Source organism: Canis aureus, chromosome 31, assembly GCF_053574225.1.
Source record: "Canis aureus isolate CA01 chromosome 31, VMU_Caureus_v.1.0, whole genome shotgun sequence".
In the NCBI taxonomy this organism is placed as follows: Eukaryota; Metazoa; Chordata; class Mammalia; order Carnivora; family Canidae; genus Canis; species Canis aureus.
In genome coordinates, this window is record NC_135641.1 from 8,329,899 (window position 1) to 8,352,370 (window position 22,472).

At 49.2% G+C, this 22,472-nt stretch overlaps 1 protein-coding gene and 1 long non-coding RNA gene across 5 annotated transcripts in view; one reads left to right on the forward strand and one right to left on the reverse strand.

Annotated features, from left to right (window-relative positions):
- Positions 1-22,132, reverse strand: part of ANKRD33B (ankyrin repeat domain 33B) — an 81,974-nt gene extending 59,842 nt beyond the window's left edge. For all 4 annotated transcript variants that reach the window (XR_013369166.1, XR_013369167.1, XM_077879575.1 and 1 more), the window contains exon 1: positions 21,629-22,132. Coding sequence is in view for 2 of the 4 variants with exons in the window: in XM_077879575.1 (XP_077735701.1) it covers positions 21,629-21,982 (354 nt within the window). In the remaining 2 variants the exon portion in view is untranslated. The remainder of the gene's footprint in view (positions 1-21,628) is intronic.
- Positions 7,744-9,353, forward strand: LOC144302318 (uncharacterized). The gene is made up of 2 exons (XR_013369168.1): positions 7,744-8,215; positions 9,179-9,353. It is a non-coding gene; the product is annotated as an uncharacterized LOC144302318 (long non-coding RNA).
- Positions 22,133-22,472: the final 340 nt, after the last annotated feature.

Here is a 22,472-nt window from a genome sequence, read left to right on the forward strand (position 1 = left end):
GTCATTAAAAATAATGATGAGTATTTGCTGACATGGAAAGATGTCCTCAATAAGCTGCCAAGGAAAAAAGCAGATTATATGTACCATATTATATTAAATGACTGTGAAGTCATACCTAAAACATTTCATTATCTCTACATCAGAGATTTTCATCTTTGGCATTTTGCCTTTCTGTATTACCTAGATATCTTACAATATGAATGCATGACTTTAATCTTTCAAAGACCAACAAACCCATTTCAATACTTTTAATAATTCATGTGCAATGTCACAAGGATCCAGCAAAACAGGCAATTTCATAGGACTGCTGGTGGAAGGAAAAATCAGTAGTCTTCCTAGATAGCAAGATGCCTTTAAGAGGCCCATACTCTTAAAACAGATAATCTACCTCCTAAAACTTGATCCAAAAAGAAATGTTCCGAGCACCAATACAAGATATACCAAGACATCTATTCATGAGAGCATTAGTATAAATAACAAAAATCTACAATGAAAATGCTCAACAAATGATTAAACAGTGATGTATGTAGGAATAGGTTTTAAAAATCAAGATTCTGAAGTACTTTTAACAGAAATGAGCTCAGAAGATGCTTCTAAGTGACAAAAGCAGAATCCAAGACTGTATTTATAGGATAAACCTTAGAGATAGATAAAAAGACGGACAGATCATGTCAAACTTTAACTTCATTATCTCCTCCTATCAGCGGTATTCATTTATATCTTCTTCATACTTGGCTCTTTCTTGCTTTGTTTTTGTTTTCATTTTCCACACCTAAATATTTATATTGGAAGCAGAAAAAAAAATCCAACAAATATTACTGCCATATGTCAGAGTAAAGGAGTAAGGATCAGAGGGCGGTGTGATCATTCACAGGGAAAGCCAAACTCTATCCAGAAGGATTGTCACAAATCACTAAAATCAGAAACATTACACCACAATGAAAACTTCAGGCTTCCAACTTCATTGCACCTTGAAATTCAGCAAGCAAAATGTTCTCCCAACCTCTTAGCACATAACTGCTGCTGAGAACCAGGAAACACGTGAATAAGCTCCCCGGTAAACGTAAATGTAATTGTAAAAGACCCACATTTGCACTAGAAAGAGCTTTCCCCATTTGAATCTGTTCTGACGTTAGGAGACCAACAGCAATTTCTTAAATTACACATTAAGATGATGCACAAAAAATTTAGCATGAAAACTGAGGATAACCACTCTGCTGGCCTAAATGTTGTTAGAAACCGTATAGAGAGAAGAAAGCAGCAAGCACGCACGCGTGTGCACTGAGTTACAGGGACCCCCACCCCACCCCTAGGCATGGATGCATGCGCAGTGTTACAGGGACCCCCACTCCACCCCCCAGGCACAGATGCACGTGCACTGAGTTACAGGGACCCCCCCACTCCACCCCTAGGCACGGATGCACGCACACTGAGTTACAGAGACCGCATGCACACTGTATTTTCACAGTGCATCAGATGTATATGCTGACTTGCAGACCAACTAAAAAGCTCCTGGCTGTGGCACCAACACCACCCTTTCTTTCTCTTTCATATATAGGGCTGCATTATTTCTTGCTGTCACAACTGGAAGAAATACTACCTGGTACTAGGTGTAGCTGATGGAGAAACTCTCAAGACCCTCATTAATGCAGAATTCGCAGTCTTCACAGAGTGGTGTGGCCATCTGTTCCTTCCTTGGAGGCAGAGCTCCAGGGCTTGTACTTCTCCAGGCTTCCAGTCTCCTGAAGAGGGCCTGGCGTGGAAAAGCCTCAGGTGAAGATCTGGGGTTGGGTGGACGATTGATGGCTCAATCAATGGAGGATCGATCCAGGTGAGGAAGGAGAGAAGGGGCCATGGCAGTGAAGCCGAGGTGCAGCCCTCCACTCACCCCAGAACCATGGCTCTGCTTTATATATGTCCCACTTGGTGCCCCCAGCCCCAGGTGGAAGCCTATCAAACACCAGAGTCCCGGACCTCTTCATGGGAGGGCACCTAGCACACCTTCTGGCAGCGAGCTTCTGGGCAGCCAGGCCATAGAGGCTGACAGAGGAAACCACAAGCACCCCAGAAGTGCTTTCCAGTTCTCAGGTTTCTCTTGGGGTCTCTCTTCCCAAGAGTGAAGCCTGGCGCTCCACAGACTCTCATCATCCCATTTGTAAGCTTCCTACATCAAAGGGAAATATCCACCCAGACTTGAAGTCTGACCTAAACAGCTAAAGTTTAAGGACAGAGATGAGCAGCCCAAATACAGACTTGTCAACCAAGGACCACATTTGGGGACCCTGGCTCTCAACCCACTATGTATCCATAGAATACCTGATCTAGTTACAGGACTGTTAAGGACAGAGATGAGCAGCCCAAATACAGACTTGTCAACCAAGGACCACATTTGGGGACCCTGGCTCTCAACCCACTATGTATCCATAGAATACCTGATCTAGTTACAGGACTGTTAAAAGGCACTAAAATCCAGTTAAGTATGATGTACCAGCCATGCTCACCACAAGCAGTCCTGAAGGGTGTCTGGCCCCCGACACTGTGGCCGCCCCATCCACTGGAAGGAGCACCCCAGGACATTATTCAAACTTTCACTTCTGAGTGGAACTGGGTCTTTATCTTTTTTTTTTTTTAATAATAAATTTATTTTTTATTGGTGTTCAATTTGCCAACATACAGAATAACACCCTGGGTCTTTATCCTGCCTCTAACTCTCACTGCCCAAGGCTGGCCTTCTCTCATCAAGTGATCTCCCCGGTCCCTCTGACCTCTCCTGCTAGCTCCCCTCTTCATTCTGCTCTTAGCCTTCTGGCTTCCTGGCAGTTCCAGAACATTCCAGGAGTTCCCACCCCACAGCCCATGGTTCTTGCCACTGCATCTGGACTGCTCCTCCTCTAGACAACAGCACAGCAAGACTTTCACTTCTTTCATGCTTTTATTCAAAGGTTCTCTCCTCAGCCTGGAGGGCAAGTTTCAGATCAGCCCCACACTATGCACTCACACCTTGCTTGCTACCATTTCTCCTCAGCATCCATCGCATGCTAGGGGTTTTATGCCTTTTGCTTAATTGTCTTGTTTATTGTTTCTCTCCCCCAAACGTATATGAGCTCCATTCAAGTAGGGATTTCACTCTGTTCAGCTCTCCGGTCCCTAGAACACTGCCCACTGCAAGGTACACCTGTTCAATAAATATTTGCTAAATCAATGAACCCATTAAAATGAAAAGAAGGTAACTTCAAAACTCAAGAACCAAAATCACGAAGCATATTTCATGCAAATAGTGTCTGTAGTATTTTTTAAAGAAAGAACTGCAGCCCAGTGTTCGCTTGAAGTGTTATTAGTTAATAAATATGTTATGATTTTGAAATCAAAACCAAATGCAGTTTACTTGATAGAATGCACATCACAAAGTCTTGCCAGGCATGAAATGGGTCATCTCTGGCTCCTCGTTGGCTTCACTATCAATTAAATTTCCAAGAGCATGTGGTGGCCGCCTCCAGACGTCCTCCTTAGCACCGGATAAAGCTGGAGCGAACATCACAAAAGGCAAACTCTGTGAAATTTGAGTGGATGCGTCATGCCTCTTGCAGCTCATCTCCTCATATTACATTTTTAAAAGCACAACTTGTCCTATTATGAGTATTTTCCAAGGGGAAAATGAAGTATAACGTTCAGAGTCGAACAACAAATACTCCAACGAAGAGTCTAAGATGTGTTTACAGTGCTGACGGCTGCAGCTACAGGCTTTTCTCAATTTGTGGAATAGGAGCATCTCGCAGGAGCTGCTAAACACAATTTTCCAATGAAGCAGTGTAAATTTCAAAAACACCTGACAAAACATTTGGTGAGTAAGAGGCAGAAGAGAGCAACCAGGCATGCCAAATACTATAGATTCTTCTATGACCTCAGGAATTTCTCTGCACATAAAGACACCCAGGCTCACAACTCAAAACAATTTTGCTACCTTTATTCTCTATTTCAGTGAGCATCAACTGGGGAGTGATTTTGTTCCCTGAGGGTCATGTGTCAATGTCTGGAGACATTTTTGGTTGTCACAACTGGGGGGGATGGGTCCTACTGGCATCTAGTGGGCTGAGGCCAGGGATGCCACTCAGCATCCTATAGGGCACAGGACAATCCCCACAACAAAGTATTACCTGGCCCCAACTGTCAGTAATGCCAAGGTAGAGAAGCCTCAACATAATAAAGGCCATTTGTGAAAAGCCCACAGGTAACTTCCTCATCCAGGGGGAAAAATGGAAAGCTTTCCTCTAAGGTCAGGAATGAGACAAGGACGTCCACTCTTACCATTTCTACTCAACGCCGTACTGGAAGTACTAGCAAGAGCAATCAGACAAGAAAAAGAAATAAAATGCATCCAAATCAGAAAGAAGTAAGATTATCTCTGCAGATAACATAATCCTATACATAGAAAGCCCTAAAAACTCCACAGAAAACTGTTAGAACTAATAAATGAGTTGGGAAAGCTGCCGGATACAAAATCAACATGCAAAAAATGAGTCACATTTCTCTACCCCAATCAAGATCTATCTGAAAAGGAAATCAAGAAAACAATCCCATTTATGATAGCATCGAAAAGAGTAAAACGCACAGGAATAAATTTAACCAAGGACATGAAAGATCCATATGTTTAAAACTATAAAACACTGATGAAAGAAATGGAAGAAACTACAAATAAATAGGTATCTTGTGTTCATGGATTAATATTGTTAAAATAGTCAACTACCCAAAGCAATATACAGATTTGGTGCTATCCCTATTAAAATTCCAAAGGCATTTTTAACAGAAATAGAAAAAAGAGTTCTAAAATTTGTTTGGAACCTTAAAAGACCCCAAATAGCAGAAGCAATCTTGAGAAAGAAGACGATGCTGAAGGCATCACACTCCCTGATTTCAAATATTACAAAGTTATCGTAATGAAGATGGGATAGTATCAGCACAAAAGCAGAGACACTCAGATCAACAGAACAGAGCCTAGAAAAAAAATTCAAGTATGGAAAGTCAAGTGATTTTTTTTTTTTAAGGATTTTATTCATTTATTCATGAGAGACACAAAGAGAGAGAGGGGCAGAGGCACAGGCAGAGGAAGAAGCAGGCTCCATGCAGGGAGCCCGATGTGAGACTAGATCCCATATCCCAGGATCACGCCCTGAGCCAAAGGCAGACACTCAAAGTCTGAGCCACCCAGGCATCTCAGTCAACTGATTTTTGACAAGGGCACCCTGAACATACATACTGGGGAAAAGACCATCTCTTCAGTAAATGAAATTGGGGAAACTGGATATCCACATGCAAAGGATGACATTGGATCCTTATCTTACACCATCCACAAAAATCAACAGAGTGGACTAAAAACTGAAATGTGTGACCTGAAACTGTGGCTTTAAATATTTCAAAATCCAGGTATCTAGCTGACAGCCAGACACAGCTTCCCAATTTTATCCAATAGGAATGTATAAACCACCTACTACGTGCACCAAACTCTGCCAGACTGAAGAGGACAGAAACTGAACGATGTTGATGCTCTCTCCTTCCTGGAGCTTAGAGAGTCTAGTGAGGAAGCACTGGCCAAGCAATATCAAACAAAGCCAAAAGAAAAGAGTTTTATAAACAAGTTGTAAACTGTGCCAAGAATCCAGAGAGAAGCCACCTGGAGAGGAGGAGGTGCTGGAGAAAGATCCCAGCAGGGTAACATCTGAGACTGTCCTGAGGTAGGGAGAAGAGTAGAGTATGGGTCCAGGGACAATAAGGATCTACGTCAGGGCGTGGAGCTGGCACAGCACATGGCGGGGGAGGGGGAGGTAACAAGTCACCCGGCTCAGTCACCTCGGCTCAGTCACCTCGCTGACACAAAGGGAAGCAGTAGAAAATCAGGAATTTGGAGCATTCTTGTAGGAAGACCTGAAGGAAGAGCTTCCGAAGATGTTGCCACTGTACTAAAAGCCACATGTACAAACATAAATCCAGAGGTGTCAGCAGAACAGAGTGGAAAGTGGCAAGATGCGGGGGAGGAGGGGGAACTGGAGAGGAAGTATGGCGTCTATTTCAGGGGGACGTCACAAAGCCCCAAATTAGAGCAGCAGTGTGATCCCAAAGAAGAGTGGGAGGCCATCACAGGCCGGTCCAGTATGTAGAAGTGACTAGATGCAGGAGATGGAGGAGGATGGGCCTACTCCAGGACTGCAGTTATGGGCAAGTAGCCACATGGAGACAACCAGGGCCGGCTACGGAATCTGCAGCCCCCTTGCAGAATGAAAATGCTGGGCCCTCGTTCAAAAATCATTTAAGAAATTTCCAGACAGCCACAGCAAAGCGTTACACGAAACAGGGCGCCTTTTAAAGCACGAGGCCCTGGGTACTGCACAGGTGGCACACCCACGGGGCCCGCCCTGGAGGCAGCAGCAACAATGCCAAATGGTGGAGGGCGGTGATGAGCTGTGCTTCAAACACGTAAAGCAGGAGATGCTGGGAGAAGGCTGGCACCAGAAATCCTGCAGATGATCTGAATGCAAGTGCGACTCCTGGGAGAGCCGTCCGGGGCTGAGGGCTGGCAGCAGAACGGGCCTCGGGGGCTCTACAGCAGGCAACGTTCCTCAGGGCACGTGAGTCAGGGCTCTCAGGAGGGATGGAGAGACGACCAGCAGGAGATATAGACACACAGATGTATCTTAAGGAACCGGTCGGACAAGCCTGAGAGCTGGCAGGCTGCAAACTCAGGCAGGAGCTCATGCTAGTCTTGAGGCAAAATTCTCCTGCTCCAGGAAACTTCAGTTTTTGTTCCTAAGGCCTTCGACTGATTGGACTAGGCCCACCCACATTAGCGCTGGGGAATCTCCTTAAAAGTCTCCATAGCTGCCAGGGCACAAGAAATCCATGGGGCAAGGCGGTGATGACCCCAACTGTGTAGCACTTCACCAGGCCTCAAAGGGTTAGGAGTCCCGAGGTCAGGCCACTGTCAGGATGCAGCCAACTGCTGACAGCAGGGACACTTGGCTGACGGGAGAGGAAGCGGCTGGAACCCAGCCCAGCTGTGCGCCAACCTGCGCCTGGCACAGGCCTGCCAGCTCTCACCTTCCTCCCGGAAGGGATGTCATTTTCCATCGCTGACAACCGTGCCCAAAATGCTGGAGAGGGCGGGGCAGTCCTGCCAAGGCCAGGGGCAGTTTCAGCAGATGGGCTGGAAGAAAAAAATAACTGGAGAGGATGAGGCGGGGCCTTTCACAACATCTGACAACAGAGCCAGAGGGAGAGCCGCAAAGCCAGAAGGGTGGAGTCCTGAGTGAGCAGGGGCGGAACAGACCCCACGGCCACAGCCGGGCCTTGGGCACCGGCCACAGACCCGCCCGCCCCATATGCCTTTGGCTGGGGCCGCATAGGACGGCAGGGGCCTGTCAGGGCCAACCCGCCGCCAGTGGGTCTGGGGCTTGTTTGGTTGGAATTTTATCCCCTTGTTTATGAGGAGGGTTCCAAATGTGATGCAACAAGAAGGAAAAGAATTAGCAGAGAGGACAAGATGGGAGAGGCCATGCCCACAGCAATGGATAGGGGCCCGGGACTTAGGGGGCGGGTCCAAACCCACCCGGGGCAGGGCCTCGTGTTCAGAGGGGAGGGCTCTGCTGGGGGCGGGGCCTCGCCCTCGGGGGCGGGGCCTCATGCTCAGGTGGGAGGGGCCTCATCCTCGGGGGCGGGGCCTGGAGCGGGGGGGGGGGCTCGTCATCGGGGGCGGGGCCTCGTGCTCAGAGGGGACGGGTGGACGCTGCACAGCAGAGTGCTCGTCACCTTTACTGAGCGCTTCTCCTGACCCCTGTCCCAAGACAGGTCAAGGGCAAAATCAGCCTGGCCAGCCTCCCAGCTATTCCTGAGTCAGGAGCAGGAAAGGGGGGCCGAGTGTGGGGGGACAAGCCTGAGGAAAGCTACCTCCCTCTCCTCTTCAAAGCACAGAGCCAGGATGCACCTGAGCAGAAGAGAAAGCCTCTCAGGCTGAACTGGAACACTGACCAGAAGATGTACGTGCCACCCATCAGTGGTTCTCAAAAGTGAGCGTCAGAACCCCCTGCGGGGTTCGGGGAACACAGAGGGCCGACCCCAGCCCGGAATTTCAGATTCAAGAAGTCTGGAGTGAGTCCCCAGGTGCCGCTGACCACACTTGGAGGACCTCAGTGGCAGGTCAGCAAGACCGAGGAGGGATGACCAAGAGGTGAGTTTGGCTTGATGCACAGTGCGAAACGGGTCATGTGTGGGGCTTGGCTCACTTGTGTGAAAACCTTAACTCCGAAGGATGCCTGGGTGGCTCAGTGGTTGAGCATCTGCCGTCCGCTCAGGTCATGATCCCGTGTCCTGGCTGTGTGTTTCTCATGAATAAATAAATACAATCTTTAAAAAAAAATGTAATTCCTATCATACATTGGAACTTATAGGAAACTTAAGGTAAGACATTTGAAGGTAGAACGGGCACATGTCACTCGGTCTATGGGTGCGGCACTTCCCGTGGTGAAGTGAATGTTGAATACTAAGATGTTATTCATCCACTCGTGAGACAGACAGAGAGAGGCAGAGACACAGGCAGAGGGAGAAGCAGGCTCCGTGCAGGAAGCCTAATGCGGGACTCGATCCCGGAACCCTGGGATCACGCCCTGAGCCAAAGGCAGATGCTCAACCACTGAGCCACCCAGGGGTTGAGTGTCCCTGAATGTTCTTTATTGAGTAAAAGGTCAACATATGTGGTCATAAAGTGGCAAGGATCTAGTTCTTCTTTCCTAAAACTTTTATAAATAATGTAAATGGTTAAAGTAGATGAGTGGTTGCCGAGGGCTGGAGGGGCCGGTTGGATAGGGGTGTCACAGCTGGATGGCACAAGGTTTCTCTCCGAGGTGATGCCTGCATACATCTGGGAATGTCCCCAAAACCACAGAATTGTCCACTGTAAGTAGGAGAACTGTGTGGTATGTGAATTATGTATCAATGCAGCTGTTGTTAAAACACTCTTTTCTTCACTTTTTCCTTCAAATTACTTCCTTTTATTTTGCATTTTGGGGATTCCCCATCACTTAGAACTTTAAGGGCTTAAATTAGCTTTCTTTTTAAAAAAATGTTTTCTATTCCTGGACATTCTATGATGACTTAATTATCTAATTTTACTCATGTAAACATTTTTTTTAAGTCCTAGATTAACAGAATTCTATCCTTTCGGAGATGGAGATCATCTACAGGTGAACCATCCAACTCGCCAGGTGGACGACCCTAGGGTTTTTGAGTGGATGCCATACATGTGTGGTTCCATTCACATATTAGAGAAATAAACTATACAGCTCTCCTGCAAGGGGAAACATTTTAAATGCATTTTTAAAAATCTCTTCAGCATTTGATGTATTAGGAAGTGGGGCCTTTTGGGTGTGATTAGGACATGAGGGTAGAGTCCTGTGATGAAATGGGTGCCTGATAAGAGAGCCCTTCCCCCTTCCCCCATGTGAGGGCAGTAAGAAACCACCTGCTCAGAGCCCGGGCAGCCAGGGAGCAGGACCCACCGGGCACCCCTCCCACAGCACCTGATGTCGGACTCCAGCACCGGGAGGGAGCGATAAATGCTGCTGTGAGCCACGCAGTCTGCAAATTTCTGTCACAGCCACCCAAATGGAATAAAACCCGATTTACAGCAAACATTCAGGAATGAGGCACTCCTCTGAAAAATGAGCTTTTTTCCTTTGTACAAAAATTTTTTTCTTAAGCACACATGTTACTGATAAGGAAACAGCCTCTATGTATTAGCTAAAACTCCTATGTCAGAAGCAAGCCATTTGCAAATTGGCAGTAAATGTAAACCGCCAGATGCAAACAAATGAGTTTTTAGTTATTTTCAAAGGGCTCCTCCACTGAATTAACATTAGGAAACCTCTACAAATAAGTCAATAGCCCCTTAAGTATTGGGGGACCAGGTAAACTTATTAGTAGAATCACTATGAGACACCGCTTGTAACAAATGAAATGTTTTGTTTTGTTTTTTTAATAATTCGATACACTTGTACCTCATTCTAAAACCAATGGAAAAAATAAAAATAAAAAATAAAAATAAAACCAATGGATTTAGGGGCGCCTGGGTGGCTCAGTGGTTGAGCGTCTGCCTTCGGCTCAGGGCGTGATCTCCAGTCCTGGGATCGAGTCCCACAGGCTCCCTGTGAGGACCCTGCTTCTCCCTCTGCCTGTGTCTCTGCCTCTCTCTGTGTGTCTCCCATGAGTAAATAAATAAAATCTTTCAAAAAAAAAAAAAACTGAAAATAAAACCAATGGATTTAGATCTGTTTACACCAAAGAAAATTTTGAACTCACCACAAAGTTCATGGTGCATTTTAAGTAACTGAATTTTTCAGAGAAATGTATTTATCCTACTTTTCACATATGGCAATGGAGATCCAACCCTCCTCTCCAGGGCCCTTCCTGATCAGGGGTTCCCTTGCCTCCGAAAAGTACCCTCAAGAAGATACTCCTGTCCCGTGTCCCACCTGGGTGACAGCTCTCTGGCATAATTAAAAAAAAAAAAAAAAAAGTCTTGGGGCTCCTGGTTGGCTCCATTAGTAGAGCATGCAACTCTTGATCTGGGGCCATGAGTTCAAGCCCCACACTGGGCAAAGAGCTATTTAAAAACAAAACAGTCTAAGCAACTAAATTTAGGCAAATGCCTCCCTCCCAGTGATAATCCTCCCCCACTCCAAAATATAAATTAACACCACAGCTTTCCTCCAAAGTAAGAATTCCAGATACTGCTAAAGGAGGAAATCTGTAGTCCAGCAGGTCTTTTAGCTTCTCTTCATTTAGTCCGTGGCCCCAACACATGAGTGCCTTCTTCACAGGTAGGGTGACCAACCAACTCAACCTGCCAGGGGCACAGGGCTGTCCCAGGATGCAAGGCTTTCAGTGCCACCGTGGGAAAATCCTGGGCAGAACGAAGTCAGCTGATAACCCTATAGGGCCGTCACGAGCCTGCTCAAAGCAGCCTTCCCACCCATCACGGTGCACGGAGGCCAAGCCAGGAGACCTCAGAGGTGGCCTGGACCAGCCCAGCCTTCAACAAAGGAGAATATGCTAGTGTCAAGATACACCAGAGTTGCTCCTACCCCTGCTCCTAGGTCCCTTCCCACTGTGGATGGAACAGGTCCCCCAAAGATCTGGACCTCCCAAAGCATGACCGTCATGAGGAGATGCCTCTCCCAGTACCAAAAGGCCTCCACAGTGCAGCATCCTGGCTTCAGAGCCTCCTCAACTAAGTTCAGGGTAGCCTGGCACTGCTCTAGATGGAATTCATCCCCTGGAGCCCCGTCCATTATCTAACATGGAAGAAAAAAGGCCTAACTCACTGTATGGGCAACCCTGGCCCAGGAACGAGTCACTGCTGCTGCGTTTAGCACATGACTAGTGTTCCTTGTGTTTCCATTTATTATGATTTTGTGATTTTTTTAAGTGGGTTCCATGCCCAGTGTATGGAAGCCACACAGACTGACCCTCCTGACAGGAGTGGGCAGGGCCAGGCCCCCTTTTGGAAGGCCCAGCTCAACAAGGTCACGGAAAAGTGGAAATGTAAGGAAACTCTGGGAACCCACTACAGCGGTTTGCTTACAGAACATTGCGACAGCGTCTGTGGAAGTCCCACAATGGACCAGGGCTAGGGCTCCAGGGCTCTCTCCACTAACTCGTACTCAAGGAAAATGATGAAGAAAGCAACAGGCTTGTCATGATGCCCAGCACATGCGCATATTTCCCCTCTTTGAAATAACCTACTTCCCCACTGTTCCTGAGTCTGGATCTTTCCCTTTCTCCTCCAAACCCCGGACTATTCCAACTCCACTTCCTGCGGTGGTGTCTCAGACTCCACCCCACCCAGGTTCAAGGTGCTCCCAAGATGCACAGAGATGTGACTCCAGCCCCCCTCCCCCCTCCCATCTACCCCTCCACCTTGCTTCATTTGCACCCATGGCACCAAGTGCCAATTTCGTGCAGTATAAGCACTCAACAGGAGCTCTACCTTCAACAAATTCATGTGCTTCCACCTTTTCCCTTGCTTAAAATTGTTGAAACACAAGTACTGGAAACCATCTTGTGATTAACTCACCATAGACACAATAGTTCCATTTACTGAGTGCCTATGATGCGGCCCCCTGTATATATAAGCTACAATGTATTCTCCCTAGAGTCGCTAGGAAATATTGTTATCCTCATAATGAGCATTCCCCTTTTATAGATGGGGATCTAGAGGAAACTCAGGATCAAAAGATCATGCAACTGGTCCAGGATCATGTAGCCAACCTGAGCCTACCATCTTTAGCCACCAAACTCGCTTCCTGCTCTAAAAAAGGTCCTGGAGCTCTTCAAATAAGCATACATGCTAATCACCTCAAGAACTGTGTAAGGTGCAGATTCTGGTCCAGGAGGTCTAGGGATGGGCCCGGGATCCTGTATCTGGGCAAAGCTCTCAGGTGATGCCAGTGCATGGTAGCAATGGTTCAAACACCTAATATTCCCAATGAGTGCCATTCCCACATAGTAACCAGGCCTGATCCTGCTTTAGTTTCTAAAAGTTGATCTATTCATGTTGGTTAGGCTACCGATAAAAGGTAATTCATGCCTTCATTAATTTTCCAATTTTTTTATGGTGGCAAAATAGGTAAAATATTTCCATCTTAACCATTTTTAAGAGTTGCCTTCCTTTGTTATTATACTCATGATTTTTAAATAGCAACAGACCTACAGAAAGCTACCTGCTTCAGCTTTCAACCCCAATGTCAACATCTTACATAATTACAGGGCCAGAGCTCCACCATGAAATGGGCATTGTTCCAATCCAGAGCCTGTTCAGGTGTACAGTGGGGGAAGTGGTCCTCTTTCATTTCAATCCAAGTGTAGACCACCACAGTCTAGACACAGGGCTGGCCATCACCACAGGCCCCCTCCTGCTGCCCCATTAGAGGGGTACCCACTCCTCTCCCTGAAACCCAACCCAGGCAACCTATAACCTGTTCTCCATTGCTACAACTGCATTATTACAAGAATGTTACACCAATGGAATCATACAGCATCTAATCCTTTGAGATGGACTTTTTTCACTTGGCCTAATTCCCCCATCTTCCTTTATATATAAACCAACTTCATGCACCTTCCTTGTCTCAGAAAATGGGCCACAGGAAACTTATTTAACAGCCTGTGCTAGGCAGTTCCCATAAGCACGACTCCTGCCTCTTCACCAGCCTCATCTCCACACCTCCTGCCCATGCCTCTCTCGGCTGGAATGGCCCTTGATCGGCTGATGTCGTATCTAATCCAAGAGTCACTTAAATCCCAGAAACAGAAGCCAGAGAGAAATGCTTGACTCCATATCCCATCACTTGCCGACTTTGTGTTGAATTTATTCAGAGCTGACATAAATATGTCTTGGGAAGCATACATCTGTTTTTGTTACTTTGAAATTGCTCTCAATCCCACGACTCCAATCCAATTTTGCCACCGAGCCAACTGTCACTTGGGATTTCACATGTACCCTAATTTCCTATCTCTGACTTGGTAGAAATAAGTAAAATTCACCTTCAACTGTCTTTCAAATTTAAGAACACTACTTGAAAATAGTCTCTTTTATGTATACTCACACTGAATGACACCAAGGATTCTTAACATCCTACTTCATCTTAAAATCTGACCTCATAAGAACACATAGGTACACACATGCACACACTCACAAGCACACACACATACCATAATGATACCATCATTCCCATTCCCATTTTTTAGCCTGTCTAAAAAATTACTTCCCAACTGTCTTGAATAAAACATATTTTCTTTGTTCACATATTTTAACAACTTCACTACAACGTTCTTATTTTTAATTAAAAGGAGTTACATATTATTTTATGTGTGGAACTGTTTGACTTAATATGGAGAACTGTTTTTCTTAATATGACTTAATAGACTATCACATGGTTATAATTTAGAATTACTGGGATGCCTGGGTGGCTCAGCAGTTGGGCATCTGCCTTCGGCCCAGGGAGTGATCCCAGGGTCCAGGATCGAGTCCCGCATCGGGCTCCCTACAGAGAGCCTGCTTCTCCCTCTGCCTGTGTCTCTGCCTCTCTCTCTCTCTGTGCCTCTCATAAATAAATAAATAAAATATTAAAAAAAAATTTAGAATTACAGGCCCAATAATAGGCTGTGAAGCCAGTCTCAAGAAATTTCAAAGAAGTTATCATAGAGGCCATAATCTCTGAATAAGGTTTTAAAAGTCTGTTTAATAAAGCTTAAAAAAAGGGATCCCTGGGTGGCGCAGCGGTTTGGCGCCTGCCTTTGGCCCAGGGCGCGATCCTGGAGACCCGGGATCAAATCCCACGTCGGGCTCCCGGTGCATGGAGCCTGCTTCTCCCTCTGCCTGTGTCTCTGCCTCTCTCTCTCTCTCTGTGACTATCATAAATAAATAAAAACTTAAAAAAAAAAGCTTAAAAAAATATTTTTAAATGTTAAATATAATTCGAAATAACTTCTAGATCAAAAAAAAAAAAGAAAGAAAGAAAGAAAAGAAACGCTACTGTGAATTAGAACAGAACGAGAAGTTTTGCCCAACTTGTGGGCAAAGCAAAACTTATACTTCAAGAGAAAATTATAGACAGAATAAACCTGAAGGTAGAAAATAATTTTTTAAAAAGCAGAAACAGGTGGGCACCTGGGTGGTTCAGTGGTTGAGTATCTGCCTTTGGCTCAGGTCATGATCCTGGGGTCCTGGGATCAAGTTCCACATCAAGCTGCCCACAGGGAGCCTGCTTCTCCTTTTGCCTTTATCTCTGCTTCTCTCTGTCTCTCATGAATTAAAAAAAAAAAAAAAAAAAAGGTAGAAACTGATGAAATAGTGTAGAAATAGATCCAGAGCAAAAGTTGACTCTCCGAAGGGTTGATTGGATAGATTTTTTTTAAGGTTTTTTTTTAACATTTTTTTAATTTTTAATTATTTATGATAATTTTTATTATTTATGATAGTCACAGAGAGAGAGAGAGAGAGAGAGAGGCAGAGACACAGGCAGAGGGAGAAGCAGGCTCCATGCACCGGGAGCCCGATGTGGGATCCGATCCTGGGTCTCCAGGATCGCGCCCTGGGCCAAAGGCCCGCGCCAAACCACTGCGCCACCCAGGGATCCCAGATTTTTTTTATATATATCTGTCACAAAAGAGAAACAGTACAAACTCAAAAATACAGAAAAACATGATATAAGACAGTTAAACATTTTGAGAACTCTACAAAACTTCAGACTACTGACATTTAAAACTTAGAAAAAAAAATAGGACACTTCTTTGAAAAAATAGACGTTACCATAATGGACAGAGGAAGAAGAGAAAATCCGAATTACCCTACAACCATTAAAGAGTTACTGACCTAAAGATCTGATAGGATGACTTGGATTTTGTAATTTACAATTAGTTAAATAGTACTTAGAGCATTTCCTATGTCATAGCCACATGTGCCAGAAGTTGTCATGCAAAATCACTTTGAGTTAATTTGCCAATTATATAGATACAAATGTCAGATGAAAAAATGATATTCTAAGAGTTCATATACCCTGTTATTATTTTAGATTTCTGTAACACCTCTCTCTCAGTCTTCCTTTATAAGATGGAAAAGAAATCAGGTGTTCAAAATCACCCAGCCACCGCCTCATTGCTCATGTACATCCGGGAGGAGGCAAGGGTAGAAAGCTCAAAAGCCCCTTGGAGAAACCCACAAGGGTTCAAAGGAGCAGCAAGAGCAGCTTCAGGGTCATTCTAGAACCTGGCTCTCCTGATGTACTAGATGCCCTCGCCTCTGAGCCTCACTGTATTCAACTACAAAAAGGTGGAGACAAATAACCTCTAAAATCCCTTCCAGCTCTAAAATCCCATGACAGTGGGAGCGCCCGGGTGACTCCGATGGCTGGGCATGCGACTCTTGGTTTTGGCCCAGGTCCTGATCTCAGCATCCTGAGATGAGCCCTGAGTCAGGCCCCGCACTCAGCAGGGAGTCTGCTTTCTGCTTGAGGCTTCTCTGTCTCCTGCTCCCTCTGCGCCTCTTCTCCATGCTCTCTCTCTCTCTCTCTCCCTAAAAATAAGAAATCTTAAAAAAAAAAAAAAAAAAAAAAAAAAGAAATCTTTAAAATCCCATGACAGGGGTCTTTCTAAATTTCTGAAATCGTCATCCACACAAACACAAAGAGTGGCATTAAAAACCACCGTTTCTGTGAAAATTACAACAGGCCTTTGGAAATGGATGGCTTCCTGATGCTGGATGGTTAGGATGTGGGGACTCTTACTACCCTCTACTTGGGTACCCATCTGAAATGTTCCTTCGTAAAACTAAATTTAAAATAAACAAATATATTGGTGAATAATATCCTTTACAAACAGAAGCATGTTTGCCCTTAAGAGGGAATATCGGGGCTTGGCCTTGTGATTTCCTCAGCAGAAGTGACCTGGAACCTTGTGCCCTCTGCTTGTTCTCTCCTTGAAACCCTTTATCCTGCCCCCGAGAGTAAGACAAGGCCAGCCTGCTGGAGGATGAGAAACCACACGGGGCAAAGTCACCCCAGACAAGACCTTCCTGATCCTGCCATCTGCAGCTGACTCCAGCTGAACGCAAGGCCAGCCAAGATCAGCTGAGCGGGCCATCCTGAGCAAAATGTTTACTGTCCTACACACCCTTGAGATTTCAGTTACTTGTTATTTGGCATAGTTGTGGCCACAAAGAACTGACACACCTGTATCAGCAACACCTGGGGGGGCACCTGAGCCTTCAGCTCAGGTCCTGATCCCTGGGTCCTGGGATCGAGCCCTGCTTTGGTCTCCCTGCCAGGGAAACTGCTTCTCCCTCTCCCTCTGCCCCACCTTCCCGCTTGTGCTCACGCTCACTCTCTCTCTCTCAAATAAAATCTTTTAAAAAACACACACACAGGATACTCTTAATGATACTATAATGATGGATACGTGTCCCTACACATCTGTCCAAACTCACAGAATGTACAACACCAAGAGTAAACCCTAATGTAAACCATGGACTTCAGTGGGTAATGTGTCCGCGTAATTCATGAGTTGTAACAAACGCACAACTCTGCTTGCAGGTACTTGTGATGGGAGAGCCTGAGCGTGTGTTGGGGGCAGGAGATAAAGGAGAAATCTCTGTACCTTCCCCTCAATTTGGCTATGAATCTAAAACTATTCTTAAAAAATTAAGTTCTTAAAAAAAACAAAGACACAAAAAAACACACGGGCCTCTACTGCTGCTGGGCCCAGAGCAAAGCCCTCATCCCCGCCCCCCCCACTGGCACCGTCCGTGGGGAGGAAGCAGCAGACACCTGCCAGCCTGCCTGCCGCATGCCCACTTCAGTCCACTGCTTCTCTGCTCCTGCCCCCTTGGGCTCCAGCCTAATCTGCTCATTCTCCCTTCCTCACCCCCCACACATCAGAAATAACACATTAACACACATCCCCAAACAGCAAAGCCAGGCTCTCTCTCCACAGGCCCCCCAGCCCCCCACCCAACTGGATGACCCTCAAATTGATCAGAAATAGCCCCATTCTAAGCACAAGTACTGAGCCCTGGTAAAGGCAGAGGGCTGGGTGTGAATGCCAAACAACCTGATTCTCATTTGGGGGAAAAGGTGGTTCCAAAGTTTATAAATCCCCCTGTGGCATTCAGAAAACAAAAACACAAATCAAACACAAATTTTTTTCTCATGTGTGTGTGTCAAGATAAAGGTCCTGGTCACTGCTGCGAATCTATAAAACACTGCGGCCCTCAAGAGTGAAGGGAGATAGCCCCACACGCTGGGTGTGTGGTGTGGGCTTTGTGGACCTAGAGAGCAAATGAGGGGAGGGGCCTTTGGAGATCCCCTAGAATTCAAATGTGCACGAGAAGAATGTCATCAAGAAAGGAAGGCAATATTTTAAATTTGGCATAATTGGGCCTAATTTGGTTCAAGAGCTGTCTGACATTCGAACTGCCTTTCTACAACGATGAAAGCAGCACAAAGCCATCCTTGTGGTGTCAGTGCCGTCTCCAGAGCTGTCACGGCCATAAAGGTGAACCTCAAGAGACAAGAGGAAGAATAGAATTAAGAAGAAGAATTATGGCAGCCTTCACTGTCGCCAAGTCGGAGCGAACGAAACAACCATAAATCTAAATGACAGCAAGAGCACATTTTGAATGTTACTGGAGAATTATTTGACAAATATTTACATGTTGCATATTAAATTATGCAATCCTTTTAGAGCAATAAATATTTTAGAAGAAAATTGTATGCTGAGCCACATCCAAGATACTACACATCTCAGGAGCCAGAAAGAACACATTTTCTTAAAACAAGACACATCTGATCCTTAGTTACCCAAACCGAATGAAACATCTGTCAGCTCCAGCAGAACTGCCTTCTTAACTGACCAGAGATCATTAGCTCAACAAATGTACCCAGAATTCCCTTCAAAGCCTTTAGAGACATTTTTCTTTGAGGGAGGAAGCTGGCTGTGGGCAGCTTGTGAGCTACACGTTCTGTTGTTCGAGCAAGTACCCCTCTACTCCACCAAACTTTTCTCTAGGGCTTTCTGTGAGGTTTTTACGGTCACTAATTGTGATTAAGCTTATAGATCAGGACCAAAGGTCTCATGCCTCAGGGACTTTGCACTTTCTACTCCCTCTACCAGGAATGTTTTCCCCCACATCATCTTCTCTACATCTTAGTCAAATGTCAACGGCTCTCTCAGATGACCACTCCTCATTCCCTGAACCCCTGGATAGTGCTTACCTGGCTCCAGGTGCTGCTGGCTAGACTGGGGTAGGACAAAAGCCCTCCCTGAGAAGGTGCGCCTGAGGCAAGAACCTGAAGGCTGCGAGTGAGCCAGTCATGTGACCATCTGCAGAGGCACACCTCAGCCCCAAGGCTGAACATCGTCACACTGAACAAAACCAGTTCCCTTCTCAAATTCCTGTTTCTTAGGTCCTCTGGGCTGGCCTCTTACATCAGGCATGGGTTGGCCTATCCAGCTTTGGCTCCCATATTGCCCCCTCTCTGGACCACAGCACAACCAACCATACTGCGCCCCCACCCCACGACCACCCTCTTGGCTCAGTCAACAGAGCAGAACTTCCTCCTCTCCAGAGCCCCCCAAGTCTTTCCTCACTAGGCTCCGAGGACTGTCAGAGCTGCTTGCACCTGCTCCACATCTCTCTAGGCTGCCTTCTGGGCTCTAAGTACTGGGTAGTCTTTCCCTCTAAGCAGCAGGTACTATTACTCTGAGTTCTCTCCTCAAATAAAAGGTTGACTCTCAAAGGCAAGGACTGTCGGATTTCTCTTCCAGGCTCCTACAGTACCTAGCCATTGCCTTGCACACAGTATGTCTGCAAGAAATCCTTCTGCAGTGACTTGCTACCCCATTTGCCATGGGCCATGCGTTTGCCCTTGACAACATTTTATTCACAGTTTCTATAGGAAGACGGAGGCTGTTTGGTCAACAGAATCTAGGAGCCACTGGGAAGAATAGAAGCTCTGGCCTCTGGCACATAAGGCAAGACTTAAAAAATAATAATAATAAGGCAAGACTTGCTCCTGATCAGAAGACACAAGAGCCCACAGGTCTTGCAGTTTTTTGGCCATGTACCATTTCTCCATCATGATTTGGTGGGGAGCAGGGAGGAGGACACTCAACGCGGAGAAACAGAGACTGTACTCAAAGGCAAAAGCAGAGAGAAAAAGAGCTTTGCCTGGCAGAAAAAAGTGCTGGAGGAGGTGTTCTTTGGGGCCCGGAGGCTAGTAAAACAGGACAAGATGGTAAACGAGGGCTGTCCGTGTGCCCCATGCACTAAGGGGGGCTTCTTGTCACCACCCTGGGAGGTACAACTAGGAAACCAAGGCAGAGAGGCTGGATCCTGTTCTGTACAGTTCCACTGCCCTCCTCAGACTATATGCTGACGGAGTGGCTTTCAAAAGTAGCCCAGACCCCCTGGCCATGGTCTGCTTACATCCTTCTCGGATGGCTAGAAAGCAGCTGTCCCCAAACATTTATTTATTTTTTTATTTTGCCCCTAAAAGAAAAACATAATAAAGCTGGGCCCAGTGGAGCCTCAAAGTGGCCCCACCTCTGCCCACCCTAGCCTGCTGGAGACCCCAGGCTGCCCAGGACATGGGACCTACCCTGCCCCCATACACCGTGTTCGATCTTTGTGGGGCTTCCTTAAAAGCAGGCCCTGCCACTTGCTTCAGGCCAGGGAGGTCTACAAACAGGGGTGTGTGAAAACTCACCTAGTAAAGCCAAAGTAGAGCTGCAGAGGCAGCCCCAGCGGCCCACCCACAGCGAGGGCCCCGGGGAGGGGGGTGCAGGCTCTGCCGGCAGCAGGGTTCAGGGGCCTCTGGGCCAGCGGGCCCCACACGGTACACTAGGCACAGTCGCATCCCGCTTTTAGACGCTGTGTCAGGTCAGCCGCCCAAGTGTGACACTGGCAGAAACGGACACTCGGAGCTCCTCCACGACCAAAGCCCAGCCCAAAGCACAGGAACCCAAACCACCCGGCTCCCCCGATAACCCGAAGGTTCGGGCTCACCGATCCCAAGTAAAACCTTGGAATTTTCGCGTCAGCCACGGGCTGGGGAGCAAAAGCACCGCGGCCCGGACAAGCCCGTGCAAGGCCCTGGGGACCCGTGCGAGGCCGAGGCGAGACCCTCGGGGCCGGAGAAGGTGACACGCCGCGGGGCTCCCAGCACCGCTACCCCGCGCGTGGCCGCTGTCATCCTGCGGTCGGTCCCCGCAGGTGTTTGGGAGGTGGTTCTGTGAACCAGGCATTCCGGTCTTCGAAAGCCAACTTTCTCCTTCCCTTTCAAATGCTTCCTGTACCATCCCTGAACCTTGAAATGCCTCCCGGGAGCGCGGGCATCCCTCCGCCCCAGCCTCGCCTGCCCTGCCCGGGGGCGGGGCGGGGGTTCGGCGCCTCCAGCGCCCTCCCGGGCCCGGCCTCCAGGGACCCCCAGGCACTGGCTCGGGGCGACGTCTCTGCAGCCGGCTCTGGCGGGTCACCAGGCGCCGCGGAGTTGGGGGTTGCGGGGGCGGGGGCGGGGGCCGGAGCCGGGGGCCCGGGAGGAAAGTCCCACTCCCGGGGACCCGGAGGAGCCCGGCGCTGTCCGCGCGTGGAGGGGAAAGGGCAAGGGCCGTGTGAGGGGGCGGGGGCGGGGGCGGGGGCCGGCCGCGAGGGCTCCGGACCGGGCGCTTCCCCGGCAGGCGGGGAGGGTAACGGGCCCGGAGACGGGGCCCCCACCCGGATCCGAGCGCGGGCCCCGGGTGGGGCGGGGGGCTGCAAGGACAGGAGGGCTCCGGGGGCGGGAAACCAAGAGGCGGTGAGGGCCCGAGACGCGCGGCGTCTCCCGCGGGCACCGCGACCTCGCGCCGCGCCCCGCGCCCCCCGCGCCCCCCGCGCCCCGCGCCCCGCGCCCCCGCCCGCCCGACCCCGGCCCGGGATGCGCAGGGCCGCCCCGGGCTCCGGCTCCGGGCCGCGGCGGAGTCCCGGCGGGGCCGATCGGCCCGAGGGCGGCGGGGAGGCCGAGGGGCCCCGTGCCTGGCGCGGACGCCACCTTACCCGGCCGTTGCGGTCGGTCTCCTGCACCTCCTCCACGCTCGGCCCCCGCCGCACCAGCGCCCTCAGCAGCCCCACGTCGTTGGCGCAGGCGGCGCGCAGGAGGGTCGCCTCCTCCGGGACGCCCTCTGGGACGCTCTCGGCGCTCGCGGTGCCGTGTTCCTCCTCGCCTCCCAGGGGGTAGAAGGAGTCGTCCGAGGCGATGCTGCGGGTGTCGGGCAGGCACGAGAAGTCCTCGTACTCCTCGTAGTCCGCAGGGTCCTCCCCGGCCTGAGCGTCCCGGGGTGGGGACGGCGTCTGCGGAGACACGCGGCGCGCCCCGCCGCCCTCCGGCCCGGGCCCGGCCAGCAGCACCATCCCGGCGGCCGGGGCGCGGGCCGGGACACCGAGGCCACCGCCCCTCCCTCGGCCCCGCAGCCCCCGAACAGCCGCGCTCCGCGCGCTCCAGCCCGGCGGGAACGAGCGCCGGCAGCCGCGCTCCCCGACCCGAAGTCGCCGGAGGCTGGAGAAACCCCCGGGGGTGGGAGGAGCCGCGGGGGCTTTCCGGGCGCGGCGGGCGGGCGGGCGGGCGCGGGCGGGGACCGGGCGGGGACGGGGGCGGGGCGGCCGCGCGGGAGGAGCCGCGCCCCGGGTTCCCCGCCCCGCGCCGGGCCCGGCAAAAGTTCGGCGCGGAGCGAGGGCTTCTGGGCGCCGCGGGCCAGCGCACCCGCCGCGGGCTGGGGAGCCGGAGACGCGCGCCGGGGCGCTGGGAGCCCGAGGGCCCGGGCGCCGGGCCGGGGGCGCCGCGAGCTGGGCCGCTGCCCGCGCAGGAGCCCCCGAGCCCCCGAGCCCCGGCACCGCCCGCAGC